Raw genomic sequence first — 16,488 nt, forward strand, 5'->3', positions numbered from 1 at the left:
GATCATACTTATGTTTTATAATACTTACTGTTTTTTTTTCTTATTATAATTTTTTAATTAAACGAAACTAATTTTAAACAAAAAAATATATATTTAAAAAGATTCTTTTTTGCTGAAATCTAAGTAAAAAAAAACGAAATGCATAGATGCGTATAAATACTTTGTTTTAAATATTTATTTTTATATGCTTATTTTTTGCAGATAAATGTACATTAATTTATCCCTCATTGGTGTTTTGTTGGGGAAGAAAAAGTCAACATAGGCAGGAAATCATTGATCATGAAAAATATCATACCTATGTTTTTTTAATATTTACTGTTCTTTTTTTTATAAATAAAAAATTTTAAAAAAAATTTCAGAAAAGTTTTTTTTTTTTACTATAAAAATTTTTTTTTCTGAAATATATTTGCTTCTAAGAGACAAAAGAACTTACCTGAAAAAAATAATTAGTATTATCCATATGGGGGGGGCGTACTGTACCCCCCCCCCATGTTTTCAGCTGCCATATCCCACCCTCTTAGACTCAACAGGAACTCTTTGAATAACATGATAACCCCCTATCCTGGTGGTTATCATGTTATTCATTTAATATTTTAACAGTTGACAGTTCCTTCTGCAAACTCTATGTGGGGTAGCCCTGAATTGAATTCAATCCACAATTTCTCATCAGGCGAAATTCTACTTGGATGGGTGGGCGCATTTCTTCAAAAGAAAATACATATTTTGAAATATCAGAACTTTCCTTTACTTTTCAGGACCTTTGCAGGTGAAAAGAGGCTTAAGAGAAAAATCCGTATAATTTGTTATTTAAGTACATTAGAATTAGTTAGCCTCGAAATATTTTGTCAGATACTGAAATATCTTAATATTTTCTACATAAGGGAAAGGATTTCTCAGCTTTTTGGGCTTTGTATTTCAAAAATAATTATTAAAATATTGATTGGTTTAAATTAACCTTTCGATGTTTAAAAAAAATTAATGATTCAAATTTTGCGTCTTTTTTGAAACTATTTCAATTCCTATACATTTTATTAGTTTATAAGTAACGGATTAACACTTCTATTATGGAAATTGTATTTCAGATAATATTTAAAAGTCCCTTTAATTGAACAAACTAAAAATCTTAAATTTTTACATTATTTAAGTTCCTATAAAAAGCGAATTGTACTTCAGAACTAAACATGCCGCAAAAGACGCAAAATGTGAATCTTTACAGAGATCGATCAAAGCGAAAACAATTTTTTCTTTTGTCGTAAAAAAATAATAATAAAAACACATGTTGAATTAGCTACACAGCAAATATGCTCAACTGTCATCAGCTTAATAATATTCACCTGTCTATTGGGGTGTTGTTGTTGTTGTTTTTTTGTTTTTGTTTTTTTTTTTGGCTTTTCATTTATTCTGAGGGGAAAAAACTTTTCATTAAATATTGTACAGATGAGGTTAATATTTAGAAAATTAAATATTCAAATACAAAAAAAAAAAAGAAAAAGAAAAGAAAAGAAATAAGAACTGCACAAGAGATAGGACACTTAAGCAAAGCCAAAGTGAATGGAAAAGCTGACTGACCAGTGTAGAAACATAGCCAATGAGCCAATTCCTTGTCCTTGAAAACTAATTCAGCGCCAAACTAAAACACCTCCTTCTTCTTTGTACATTCGCTTTACTGAGAAGGTATTTATAAGTTAAATACATTTAAACATGAAAAACTTCTAATGAATGTTTCAAGATATACTTTTCTTACTTTGCAACATTTATTTATATTTGTACGCGCATTTAAACTGCAATTAATTCCAAAATAGCGAAGAATTACTTTTCAAAGGCGGAGTATTACATTTCCTACCTTTCTCTCCAGTGCCAACTTAAGGTGGAATGGACTATAGTGAGATAAATATTTTGGAAAATTATATTACAAAAAAGGAAAAAAAGAACAGAAATAATAACTCACTCTCTAGATAGGATATATTCCCACATATGAGCCATAGCAGGGGCATCAGCTATGGTGTGTTCACAATTCAGACCTGTTCCAGCATTGCCAAAAACTATCAAATTGCAAGATTTATCAAACCAGATGCACTTTCCATCTCCATGAAGAAGAAATTTTCCTTTCTCACTTAAAGTGCTTGGAGAATAATCCGTAAGCGTCACCTAAAAGAATTATTTAAACAAATTAAATAACTAAAAACACAGCCCGTTTTTTGGCAATTTGAAGTTAAGAAAATTTGATAAAAATTATTATTTATACATATTAGTAATTTAAATGTATTTCGAAGAAAAATTTAATTTTAACTTTTTTTGTTTTATTATTTTTTTATAATTGGAACTTAAAATTAACAATATGAATTAACGTAGAACTTTAATAACCTGATCATGTTTCAAAAAAGAGGCATTATGATTTGTCCTATTCACAGAAGTCTAGATGATAAATCAAACTACCAAATCAAAGGAGTGATTCCATTGGACAATAAGTCACAGAAGTTATTTGGCTTATGAGAAAGTACTTTTTTTTAAAACATTTCCAATTGCTGGTCTTTAAATTTAGCATATTAAACCACAAAAACATTTTTTTTTCAAATTAGAATAAAATCTTACAATGAACTTGAATGACAAATGGCTTTAATCTATAGGTGGATCATTTGTTATACAGTGCCCGCCGTTTATTAAAATCACTTTTGCTTTATGCTCTTTTGATTTTATTAAGCGGCTGATTTTATTAAGAGGCAATTCAACATTTGAAGAAGAAAAAATCAAATTTTTTCGATATATTCTAAATGCACACATTTTAAAAGCTGAAATAATGACAACACTAATGCTTTATTTTAACTAATTTAATTATTTTAATAAAGTAAACCCTATATAAGATTATATTTACAAAAGTTTTACAAAAGTTTTGCAAAAACATGATCAATGGTTGCTTGAGTTGCAGTACTTAAAATTAACTTTTCAACATCATTTAAGAGTTTATAGAAGTTTTTATAGTTTTCGATATTCCTCCTCTTTGTTCTAAAGCTTGCCCCAATACATTAAGTGCTTTTCTGACTTCCACTGAAGATGGCACTGATGAGTTTATTTCATCTTCTGAGTCTGATTCCTCCATTTCTTGATTGGAAATAACTTTGCAATTTTTGATGTCTGTAACAATTTCAGAATCAGATTTTTCTCCTGATGTTTGCAGGTTATCGTCAACAGCTACGTAACGTGAAAAATTCTCGTCCATTTCATTTTCTTCATTGCTGTGAATTTTTTCGAAACAGTTATCGGCCCCATCTCCATTGAAGCTTCACGTTGACTACATTTAGGAAGTTTATCATAGTTTTGCAACACTTCAAATATATTTTTCAGACTCAAATCCTTCCTTTCGGCCATGCTGATAAAATTGAACATCAAACGAACTTAAAAATGATATGTGCTCTAACTCTAACTATAATTTACTCAAATGGCTTAAATAATATGGAACATGAGCACAGACAGTTTTTGGAAATCTATTCATGTTCTCTGTTAAGATAGATAACAAAAGAAACTTCTCTCCCCTCTAAGGTTTATTCAATAAAAAGTAAGATAAGAATTCGACCCCCCGTTGAGTGAGAAATGTTTCTCCAAACTTCATTCAAGTCAAGGAAATAACACTGATAAATTGATTTCTATGAATTCGCTGCCTACCACCCACATTTTTCCTTAACTCTTACACTATGTATATCGCAGGAAAGTGCTAACCACACCTGTCTCACAGGTTTGTGAGTAACTGTTGCTTCTTCTAAAAAAATCTTTAAACTTCAGAAAAATAAAATTTTATAAATAAGAACGAAAAAAAACTGAAATATTGCACTTTTGATTTATTATGTAGTGAAAATTTTGATTTAAAAAAGCGGCGGCATTAATTTTATTAAAGGATGTTTTTAACATGTATTAATATTGTAACAATTCGGTTCTTGCCGATTTGATTTTATAGAGCGGCTGATTTTATTATCCGGTGATTTTATTAGCGGCAGGCACTGTATCACTAACATAATACTATACAACTGAAATTCTCTTGAAAAATTATAAATATTGCAAATAAATATCCTTTTAAAAAAGTTAAATGCATAGTGTTGGGCCGGGATAGCCTGGTCGTTAGGGCGCTGGGCCCATATCCAAGAGGTCGTGGGTTCGATCCTCGCCGGCCGAAGACTCCTCGTGTAGTAAATGGTGACTGATGCACGTTAAATCTGTCGAGTCTCAAAGTCCTCCATGTTCCCACAACAAATCAATACCTCTGGGGGTACTGATCCAGGAGTTTCCTTGTCTTCTGGATTGGTTCAAAATTACCCGTAATTACCCGTAAACCCATGAAATTGGGTCGGCTGTTCAACGACGGTTATAAAATAAAATAAAATGCATAGTGTTAATGTTATATACCTAGTGTTATCTAAAATGCTAAATTAAGTTTTCAAAAAATATAAAGAAATTTATAATGCCCTAAATTTAAAGCATCATATGAGAATCTTAATTATTGAAACTTGGAAATCTGTGAAGAAAAATGTTTTAAAAATGCATACATCAAATAAGACAGGAAATAAGTTATAAAGTCGAATCTTTCAGAATAGTTTGTAAGAAAATAAATAAATCAGGTTTATTAAAATATAGACATGTTATTAATTTGGCATTCAAACATAATTTTAAACATTATATACAAGAGAGTGTCCAAACACAGTATCATGATTGCAGTATCATGATTCCACAGCATCGTGCCATGTAACTATTTTAATTTTGAAAAAAATAAAAAATAAATTCAGAAGTACCAAATCAATTTAGGGATAATCAACAATCAGTTTGATTAATCAATTTGATAACTCTATAACAAAGCATGTTTTAAATTTCAGACACAACTTCTTAATTACAAATATAACAGCCTGAGTTGAAGTATGCTTACAGTGCTACAATTCCGAACCTAATATTTTTTAACGTAACTAATGTATATAATTAATCTAACAAAAATAAGTAATGTTTTATAAATAATTTGGGTAAATAAAGATTGAAGTAAAAAACTGTAACAAAAACAGGTGTCATGACTAAATAAATGAATTACTAACTTATAATTTAATATTAAAAAAAAAGTTTGCAATATATTTTAAATATATGTAGCTCTGAATGTAAGAATTGAAGCCACGACACTCATTTTATAAATGTGCATATTATTTCAGCAATTAAAACTTATTTACTTTTTAAAAAAAATAAGGAATTACAATACAATATTAGAAAATTACATTCAGAATTACAATATTACATTCAGAATTACAATATTAGAAAAGAATACAACATTTCATAAAAAAATATTAAAATAAATAGAAATCGGTACCATACAGCACAGAATAACACTATTTAGTAGCTAAAAAAAAAACTAAACTCAGTGTCTAAAGAATATAGAAAAAGATTGCTTACACAGAAAATTGCTTTTTCAACTGCTCTTCGACTATCTCTATTCACTCCTGAACTCAAATGACTTTTTCGTATAGTCGCCCATTGACTTCTTTTTAAAGCAGTTAGAGCAGCAATAGATTTTTCAGCTTCAGAATATGACTCTGAAATAAAAATAGGGATTAGTTTTAGAAACCAATGGATTAGTTTTATACTTATTACAAAATAGAAAAAAAAAACTATTTTTAACTACAGAATTAAAAATAAATACTTTAAAAAGATCAACTACCAAATAAACAAACACTAATGGTTTTTAAAAAAAAAAAAAATTATGAGGCTTTGTTTTATTAAAATCATATTATAACTTCCTAAGATTATTCAAAGTTCCTAAAATTGATCCATTTACTCAAACTTTCATCAGAATGTAACCATTTTTATCTATGACAACTTATTTAAATTCAATTATAAGTAAATCAAAATAAAAAGAAAATATTTTATTCTAGAATCATATAAAAGAAGCCATCAAAAGTGCAACAAATAATTGCTATTTTTTTTGTACAGTTTCCACTCTACTCTACACCTTGTTAAAAAAAAAACAATTAATTAAATCAATGAATTTATTGTAAATAAAAAAATTATTACATGAATAATCCAATGAGGTTGAAAATAAAGCATTATAGCAAAAGTAATGCATACAAACTTTTTATACATTAAAATTTCAATTGTTACTCTCCATATAATTGTTAAATAAAAAAAGAAATTTAAAAAGAAAAATTTTTAAGTTTTAAAATCTAAAGATTCAGAACTAATTAGATTTTACTAATTCTAAAAATAATTTAGAAAAATCTGCAAAATTTAATCACTAAAATCAAATTTATGTATTAATATCAACGAACTTCACAATAATCTCTGTAGAACAAAAAATACAATTACATATAAGCCTAGTCCGATAATAAAATTAATGCAACCATAATTTTAAAATCTTTCAAAAAAAAGTTTATTTAAAATATAATAAAAATAAAATGCCTAAAAATCATTTTTTTTAAACATAGTATCTATATATATTTTCTCTTACACGGGGACAAAAAAAGTAACATTACAACTCCCCGAATGGCAAAGCTAGAAAATCAACCAATGATTGCCGCTAATAATGTCACATGCCAAATCTACTGAGGTGGCTCAACATATAGCGCTTTTAAAAACGGAAACTGAAAAAACCAGAGAGAACTGAAATAACCAATCTCATACTATTAAGCTAGGCAGAAGTGAGTAGTCTTTGTTGATAGATCTCTATTTTAGTATTTTGTCGAAAGCGCTTTTTTTCACGAATTTATACGTTACGAATTAATTTGACGATTTTTTATTTATATCACGAATTTATTTGTTTTATCACGAATTTATTCTAAGACTTATACTTATGTTTTTAACAAAGTTCTAAATCGGTCGTGGTTATTATTTTTTAAAAAAATAATGTTTTGTTTATGCAGATTTTTCCATTGCAATTCTCTTATTTCAATTTTTAATAGACTTAATTATAGCCAAAATTTTAACCTTTTTAAAGAGATATCAGTTTTAGAAATTTTATCTTAAGATTTTATACTATAGCACATTTCTAATAGGTTTAACGAATTACATGTCATTTATTTGAATTCAAATTTATTTTAATGACTTAGTATTTACTAAAAAGATGTAATTTAAAAAAAAAAAAAAAGTTTATATATGGATTTGAATGATTGTTTTGAATTCTTAGAATTTTGTGCATTTGCAATGTACCTGAGTTAGCAGCGAGCAAAGCGAGCTTGGTTTGCGAAGCAAACCATATAAGATTGTGTAGCAATTTTCGGTGGTTTGCGAGCGTTAGTGAGCAGGGGGCGCAGCCCACTAGCATTTTTAAAAATTTAAGTACATAAAAATCTACAGCATTGAATTATATATCCAAAAAGTATAACAGTTTGATTGTTTTTTTCTTTTCGAGTAAAAATTCTATAAAAGCTTTAAAAATATTGAGTATTTGTATGATGCACTCTTTCTAAAATGGTGAAAACTTAAATGTTTTACCTTCGAATATTTCAGTTGATAAAAATCTGTTATCAATACTTGATTACAGTTACAAAATTTTGAAATTTATGATAAACAACCTGATTGTTTCTCAGCATCTTTCACAATCCAATTGAGTTGCTCTTCTAATGTTGTAGGAGCCAAAATTTGATTTTTGGAATCAAAAACTTCAAGTTTATAATATATTCCTTTCACAATAACAATGATATGCTATAAAAAAATTTTATAAAATTATTGTTACTAAATATTGCTATTACATAAATAGACATAACAAGCTTGATAAATGGTTTACCTTTGAATCTTCAGTGTGTAGAATAGTGTCATTATTTTCACCAGGAATTCTAAAGAAAAATAAATATATTGGTTAGTTATTACTAATTATGAACAATTTTTAACAAATAAACAGTGGCAGTTCACAACAAATTTGATTTTTTAATGTGAATAATTTATATAAATAAATTTTAAATTGCAATTTGCAATCCTACTGATAACTTAATCATGATTTTAGGAGCCCAGACCTGCCAACCTTAGAAAATAAAAAAGCAGGAGACTCTTTCTGTATCACGACATAGTGCAATATTGAAAATTATTCACTCAATTATTCAAATGATTCACACTTCCTGCAAGAAGTTTATTTCAAAATATATTATTTACATTACATAAAATAGACCACAATAAGATTCTGACACTGACTAATAAAGATACGTGTTCTTACTATAAAATATAAGGTTCTATAGAATTATATTAAAACATATCTTTTGATTTTTTCAAATTTAGGAAGAAGTTCAAAACTAACAAAATATGTCAATAATGAATACAATACTTTATAAATGCATTTCTTAATTTTTTTTTAACTGCTACTGTTTTAAAACTGCAGATGTTGCTGATTTAGTATTATTTAAAAAAAAAAACTGGCATCTATAGAAAGTGAAAAAACATTTTGCCTAATGGTGTCCAAGATATCTCCGATTTTGCCATTTCATTGGTTATTGCTGCTGTTTTGGTTCACACTCACCATAATTTTTAGTGATGTTGCTATGGGGAAAATTTTTTCTAAATAAATGCCCAGCATGATCTGAAGCACAAGTTGGGAAGGCACAAATTGTTGTTTTTTTTCCTCTATCTTGCACTAAATAGAAAAAAGCAGGAGAAAACACCCTGAAGGCCTGAGGGCGAAGATTTGAGGCAAAAGCAGGAGACTCCTGCTAAAAACAGGAGAGTTGGCAGGTCTGGGAGCCTGATTTTTAGAAATTAGAGCCGAAATTGATAAATTTACTGTTTGTGTTGAAACGATTGTACAATTTAAAACAGGTGGTAAAACAAACATCACTCAAAAAGAAATTTTCAACTTGATGACGATTACAGAGCTGTATGAGAATAAAACTTAACAACTTGATAACAATTACTACTGAGCAGTATGAGAATAAAACTTAACAAATTGATGACAATTACTGAGCAGTATGAGAATAAAACTTAACAAATTGATGACAATTACTGAGCAGTATGAGAATAAAACTTAACAACTTGATGACAATTACTGAGGTGCATGAGGATAAAACTTAACAACTTGATGACAATTACTGAGGTGCATGAGGATAAAACTTAATAACCTTAAAACCATCAGCAAAATTCAATTAAAACTTGAGGTTGATTGCAGGGCATGTTTAGAATTTCTTTAAATGTTCACTCTCTTTATTGTTGCTCATTTCTTTATAGTGAAAATTTAAAAAAGCAGCATTTTTATGTAGATATAAAAAAAACATTGATTTCTCAACAGTGCAGCAAGTTTAAGAGAATTATGTTATTCTTCTGAGCTATATTATGATGGCAAGCATATCAGACATCTTAAAAACTAAATTTGCATAACTGTAGTTATTTTCAAATTTTGCACAAAACTTCTTTAAAATTTTATTTTTTATTACTTCAATAGCAGTTATCCTATAAGTAAATGTAGATTTATAAAAAATTGGAAACTAATTTTTTAATTAAGTTCTGTTTTGAAATTTTGCAACTACTTTGGCAAAAGCAAATTTAAAGCCTGCAGTTGTTAGATAGCCAAAAAAATTGGCCATGTTTGAATATGTCTTTGTCAGTTAAAAATCCTACTTAATATGAATACATTACTCTGTCCTTCATTTAAATAATGCAACAAAAAAAATGTGAAACTGTAGAAATTTAAAGTCAGACCAGTGTGTGCTGTGAAAGCCTAATCAGGACTCCAATTTATAGACCAGCAAATCAATGTAAAGGAATACTACGGTGTTTTGATTTTTGGTTTCAAGTTTTTAGCACAAAAATGCATATTTCACTCCGATTCTGACATTGCACATTCGCTGTATAGTTTTTCCTTTAAATTCCCTTAATTAACTTTTTTTAAAAAAAAGAGAGACAAGAGAGCAGTGAAAATGAGTACCAACTATTAATATCTTTTGGTAACTGGTCCTGCAAACCAACAACTAAATATTCTAATTTCTACTCCTGCTTATAAGCACAATAATAAAATTATGCATGAACTTACTAAAATAAAAGGAACACCTAGATAAAGATACTAAATTAAAATTTATAAAACTCTGAAATTTTATACTTCATTATAAAATTTAATTGATTACTTGGAACACATGGTTGAACTTTTCGTTAAATTAAAACTAGCCTCTGTTGCTTTTTTATCATCCTACCTTTGAATGACTAAAAAATAAGTTTTCACAGCATTTCAAATTTATTCTTTTGCTTTTTAAGTGAGAAGATTAAGTTTCAGAATAGCTTATTAAAAATGGAATAGATAGGATTCCTTACTTTTTTTAATTTTTTGTTTCTAGTAAATAATTTTTGCCTTTTTTTTTATAATTGTTTTTAGAATTGTTTAAGGAGTAGAAAAAAATTATCATTGATTTGGCGCAAACGAAAATTTCAAAACTCTTGATAATAGAGGGGGGAAATAACTATTTTAAACAAAAATTCTCAAAAAATTTAATGTTTCAAAACTGTCTAATGTAAACTAAAACTCTCTAAAAATGTCTTTCAAAACTCTTGATAATAGAGGGTTAAAATAACTATTTTAAACAAAAATTCTCAAAAAATGTAATGTTTCTTACTCAACCGTAATAAAGATAAACTAGAATAGTTGGCCCCTCTGTGAGCAAGAAAAAGATTAAGAAATCGGGTGCCAGCATGTGGGTACAAGACGGCCCCATATGGAGAAATTTAAACCAAACAGCAGAATTCTGTGAGAATGGAAATCATGTTAAAAAATAGATTAAATGTGAGAGCTTTTTCAAAAAAATAAAATTGGTCATAAAAAGGAAGCTTGTGAATTTTCAATTTGAAAACAATACTCATTTTCAAAAAATTATAAAAAGCAAACAAAAAACCTAACAGGTAAAGAAAACCATTTAATAAAAAAATAAAAATTATTAAAAAAACTTCCAAAATTACTTGTTTTTCTTTAAATGTTTTATCTCAATTACTAACTTAAATCTTCGATTTATAGGAAAGTTAAACACAGTAAATGAATCAATTAGCGTATGCTACCCTAAGTTATTCTCAATAAATGGTGTTCCTTTTAAATCTTCACTTGCTAAATTCCTGATTAGAACAATTTTCAAAAAAAGTCGTTAAGAATTAAAAAATATGTATTGCCTTCATAATACTTCATGATAACAGTGTGAAGTAATTATAATACACTTTGGGAACCAGGAATGAATCAACAAAGAGTATAGGGGGGGCATATGAGAGGGTAGCAATAGCAACTATCTAAAAAGTAGATAAGTTTGAAAACAATACCATACCTAAAAGCTTTTTTATTTATTACTAGATTTTTATCCTTTCTTTATACATAAGCTAAGAGTTCTCAATAAAAGAACTGTTGAAAAAGATCTGAAAACCATGAAAATCAATAAATGGTGAAACCTAGTGTCTGATCAAGCCAGATGGAGACGACTGGTTAGGATGGCTCTGGCCTGTATTAAGCTGTCATGCTGATGGAAGAAGAAGAAAGTTACAATTATTTTATTGTCAGTCTTTAACAAAACCTTGCAGAATTCCTCTCCCTGATTTTGTGGCTAATTGTACCCATATGTAATTTACACTAAGGTAAAATTTAGATCAAAATTTAAATCTGAAATATTAAGTCTTTGATGATACCAAGCACTTGGATATGATGGACAGTTTTATGGTTTGTCTAACACTTAATTTACTTTCCATTTCACTGAATTTCGTAATTTGAAGAAAAAAAGTCAATTGCTGAAGACTGCTGTACAACAAAATAACTTTTCCCTTATTTCATAGCCATAATTTTAAATGGATAAAATAAGCATTATTTAGTCATGACGTACAAAATATACTAGCAGTTTTATATTTTAAACAACAGAAATGTTTAAAACTGCAATAATAGAAAATTCCACTTTGATATAGTTAGTTTATAAGTAATTAATTTGAGCAATAAAACCATTATCAACTGTCTTAAAAAGCAACTTAAAATCAGTAAATGGAAAGAAAAAAAATGGCTACAAAATATTTTAAATATTAAAAGTTTCAAAAAATGAAAAGAGAAAAAATACAGCACATTTAACCATTAAAAAAAATCACATTTCCGATTTAAAATATTTCTAATTAAACAAACTATGCCAAGTGCTAGCCCGAAATATTTATTTTGGTTAAAAAGAACGAAACAATTGAATTTTAAGAAACCAATTTAAATGAAGATATTGAACATGTACCTTACAGTTCCTAGCAGTTTCTCATACTGAGCCATACATATAGGAATTGTATTTCGAATTACAAGAGGTTCAAGTTCTTCTCGGTCAATTAGTCTTTTGAAGGAACAAAGACCATAAATTAATGATGCAGTCCTAAAACAAAATTACAAATCATTTTATGAAATGTATTATATCCTAATATATGAAGTTTGAAAAAAAACAAAATACAATCATGTAAAATACAGTGAAAATTAGGGTCACACTTTTGAGTCAACATGAACTTAATGAAAGACATTTAGAAAATTTATTTTAGCAGATTTCTTCCCTTATTTTATCAAGAATGCAAATGAATATTTAAATATATATTTGTTATTAAAATAAAGTAAACATTATGAAAGTACAGTTATTAAGCATAATTATTAATTTTTTATTTAGTGGTAAGCATGTAATAATAATTTTATAATTTTATTAAGAAATATTAAGTATTTCAGTTATAATATAGTATTGTTTCTAGTTGATATTAAGCATTAGCATTATTAATAAATTTTATCAGAACTTTGATCAGTAAATAAAAAGAAAAAATTTTATTTTAATTTTTTTGGTCATCCCTGAAATTAATGATCTTTCCATTTTAAGGTTTTGTTATCTCTTTATCACTGAAGTTTATATTATTTTATAAAGTTGTACACATTTTTCCGAATATGTATTAACATTAATTTCATACAGTTGACTTTACAATTGTTTCATTAGATGTTAATTAAATTGCAGGGTATTATTAAGACATTATCTGATATTCAGTTAAGATTGAAGTTTAGTTTCCATATGCTCTAGTCTGTATTTTTAAAACATCACAGAAATCTCACAACTGTTAAGTCAACTGAGATCAATGTTATTATTAGTACCAAAATATTTCTCGATGGCAACAGCTCATTGATCAGATTACTGATCAAATTTATTCTTTTTTTCCTAAGAAATGAACTTAAGGTTTATAAATATTATGACTGGAAATTTAACAACTAAAACCTTTAAAACAAAGTTGTTTTTTTAATTTGATTGAACATGATCAGTTTTAAGAGTATTTTATTTTATTTAAATTTTTTTAGTTAGTCAGAATCGATAATCGATCTTTAGTTAGTCAGAATCGATCGAAAAATTAATTAAACAAAAATTAAAAAGTTAACTGAAAAATTAATTAAAAGAAATTAATTAAAAAATTCATATTGTTAGCTGTTACAAACTCACCGTGACACTTGTTTATCTGTAGGAGTCCAGTAGCATTCATCACAGCAATAATAATTACTATTATTTGGAAGGGGGCTCCTGCTCATTAGATAGGCATATTTCTCCCTATAGTATTAAACATAATAAACATTAGTCTCAAAAGTAAACATATTTCAACAATATAAATTAATATATCTAGTTAATATAGACAATATTTTTTACTCTATCAGTTGCAATAAAATTGAAAAGTTCATTCATTGAATTTGAAACATCACATTTTGTAATATAGTGGAATAGTGGAAAATTATATTTTGTAATATAGTGGAATAGTGGAAAATAGTGGCTCAAAAATATAGTGGAAGGGGACTCCTGCTCATTAGATAGGCATATTTCTCCCTATAGTATTAAACATAAAATACATTAGTCTTAAAAGTAGACATATTGCAACAATACAAATTATTATATCTAGTTAATAAAGGCAATATTTTTTACTCTATAAAAAGAAGTAAAATTGAAAAGTTCATTCATTGAATTTAAAACATCACATTTAAAATTACATTTCCAAATTTATAATTTTCAATTTGCATTTACAAGTACACAAGTAAAGTAAAATTGAAAAAAAAATTATATCTAATAATATGTCTTGCATGAAATGCAAATAAACAGAAGGATGATTCTTGATTTGTTTAGTCTTTAATTTCTTTTCTTCAGCTCTTAATATTTTGCTTCTCATTAAATAATGAATATTGAAATTTTAATATTTTATCTGTGAAAATACTTGCACAAATCTGTACAAAAAATTCCCTCTTAAACAGAATAAAACAGAATAAGTTGAAGAAAGGTTAGGGGGGGACGGGGTAAACTTGATTGCTCTGCAAAAATGCAACCAGATCACATTCAAATTGAGCTTAAGGCTAACAGAAATTCAAATGGCTATAATATGGCAGAAATTCAAATGGCTATAATTATAAGATGATCATTTTATTCTTTGATAAGAAATTAGACTGAATGCTTTAAACCTAACTAAATTTTCAACATATCAGACTAAGTAAATTAATTCAAGTAGCTAATGTAAAGAATTGCACATAAAATAATACTTACCACCAGTCACTTACATAATTCTGACAAAACCACGACTTCAGAAGCAATATATTTTGCAACTTATGGGCCAAGGTATTTTCAAACTCCTATAGTAAAAAAAGAGATTAAAATGTAAGTTATTCAAGACATTATAAAAATTAATTAAGAGCAGCATTCAACTCTTATTAATCTACTACTTAAAATGTAGATAATTTGGTTTTGCAGATTTTTAACAACAAAATATTAAGACCATTGCTCAAGGCACACTATTCAAAAGAATCTTTCAGCCAGTGCACCATCTGGTTTTTTAAACTGTAAGATATACACTGATATTAAACTCTGTGATCCACGTGGTGAAATATCTCATTGGAATTGCCTAGATAGCTTTTAAAGCCTACTGTGAACAATTCGGGCTTGCATCAAACAGCATTCTCATCCTTGTTAGAATACATGTATTCCCTGAAAAGCTGCACGTAAAAAGCCATATTGTTTCAATGATATATTCACTTTTGCATGAAGACGTGAAAAAGCAGCCCAAACAGTTAAAAATGCACCGCCATCAACTCTTGAAGAGTTGACAACTTTACTCCATAACTTTGTGGAGCATGCACTGCACTCAAACTGGAGCATAAACCCATATTCAAGAGCGACTTATATGACCGAGCCACTTTTTTCCAGTCATCTATAGCCCCACCAATATGTTAACTATCCCAAGAAGACATGGATGTTAATGGTGCCAGGCAAGTATAGGTACTCAAAATGGCATAGCCAATGAAACAAAATTATGTTGTTCTCTCCACTGGAACACATGTTGTACAATTAACATTGTTAATTATCTCTTAACACTCGACACACATAACTCCAGTTCTAATCATTTGAATGGCAAGCACATTGCACACACAGGTAAATTATGTCTAAAAGAATATTATTTTTCACATATGTGTGAAACTGTGAAGAGGAATGTGGAATTTTATTTCAATATTTTAAACACTATGCCTGATGTGTTTTGCGCCAACTACTGCTTTGTATTAAAAATCATTCAATTCCCATATAGAAGACATATTTACATTGTTATTAGACTGTTACCACTAGATTACGAAAAGCAACAAGAAAGCCCTAATAATACACTGGCTACTTATACTTTGCTAAAGCAGTATCATCATCATCTGCACATTTAAATTCTGCGATCCAATAACTTTCATCAACAAATGTATGTTGAATAATTGGCTTTGGAAAAAACTATAAAGACTAAACTGCATGCTGCTAATGAAAACAGATGAATATTTAAAATATTGCTATAAATTGAGCCACAATAGTCAGTTAAAATAAGATATAAAATTAGATTTATTTGAAGATTACTAGCAATTGGGAGTTATAAAAAAGAAAATTCCTGATGAAAATATAATTTTAATTGTAATTAAAATCAAAAGCAATATTTGACAATATCAAGTTTCCCAACAAAGTATATTCTTGAGTAGCTTGCCAGTTGAGAAATATAAATATGTAACTAAATAAAAAGAAGCATTTGCATAAAGTATTGTTTTTAAAAAGTATAAAATAAGCAATTATTTACACTACCTTTCCTTTTTGTTGAATTTCCTTTAATTCTTCATCAGTACAGAGAGGTTTTAGTGATTCATAAAGCCTATTCAGTGTGTCTTTAACAGGAGGTACTGGCAACCTAGGCAAAGATCTTTGGCAACTGTAAAGAGATGGCTTATAACCACTGAGGAGTTTCACAGCTCCGCACCACAGAGTTGTTGCTATTGTATGACTACGAGGATTTTCATCTAAAATATATATGTATTATTCATTGCAAACTCAAAAATCTGTGAATTTAAAAAAATTTATCGAAAAATTAGTTCTAAAAAACAATAAATAACAAGGAAATGCAGAATCAAAGTAAACTTATTAAAGCTAATTTTCAATTACAATAAATGAAGAATTTAAAAATTTTTGATATTACTTTTCACAAACTATTTTTGAACAGAATACAGCAGAATAGACTTATACACCAAAATGATACTTCTTTAATAAATCT

At 27.7% G+C, this 16,488-nt stretch overlaps 1 protein-coding gene across 3 annotated transcripts in view; it reads right to left on the reverse strand.

Annotated features, from left to right (window-relative positions):
• LOC107452079 (carnitine O-palmitoyltransferase 1, liver isoform) overlaps nt 1–16,488 on the reverse strand; it is a 54,891-nt gene that overhangs the window by 11,963 nt on the left and 26,440 nt on the right. For all 3 annotated transcript variants that reach the window (XM_071179860.2, XM_071179859.2, XM_043049332.3), the window contains exons 5-12: nt 16,026–16,237; nt 14,469–14,554; nt 13,389–13,493; nt 12,168–12,299; nt 7,745–7,793; nt 7,533–7,662; nt 5,419–5,558; nt 1,949–2,148 (exon numbers count right to left, since the gene is read on the reverse strand). In XM_071179860.2, coding sequence (XP_071035961.2) covers nt 1,949–2,148; nt 5,419–5,558; nt 7,533–7,662; nt 7,745–7,793; nt 12,168–12,299; nt 13,389–13,493; nt 14,469–14,554; nt 16,026–16,237 — 1,054 coding nt within the window. The remainder of the gene's footprint in view (nt 1–1,948; nt 2,149–5,418; nt 5,559–7,532; nt 7,663–7,744; nt 7,794–12,167; nt 12,300–13,388; nt 13,494–14,468; nt 14,555–16,025; nt 16,238–16,488) is intronic.

Source organism: Parasteatoda tepidariorum, chromosome 1 (genome assembly GCF_982258835.1).
Source record: "Parasteatoda tepidariorum strain Cologne lab strain chromosome 1, Ptep-v5.0, whole genome shotgun sequence".
Taxonomy (NCBI): domain Eukaryota; kingdom Metazoa; phylum Arthropoda; class Arachnida; order Araneae; family Theridiidae; genus Parasteatoda; species Parasteatoda tepidariorum.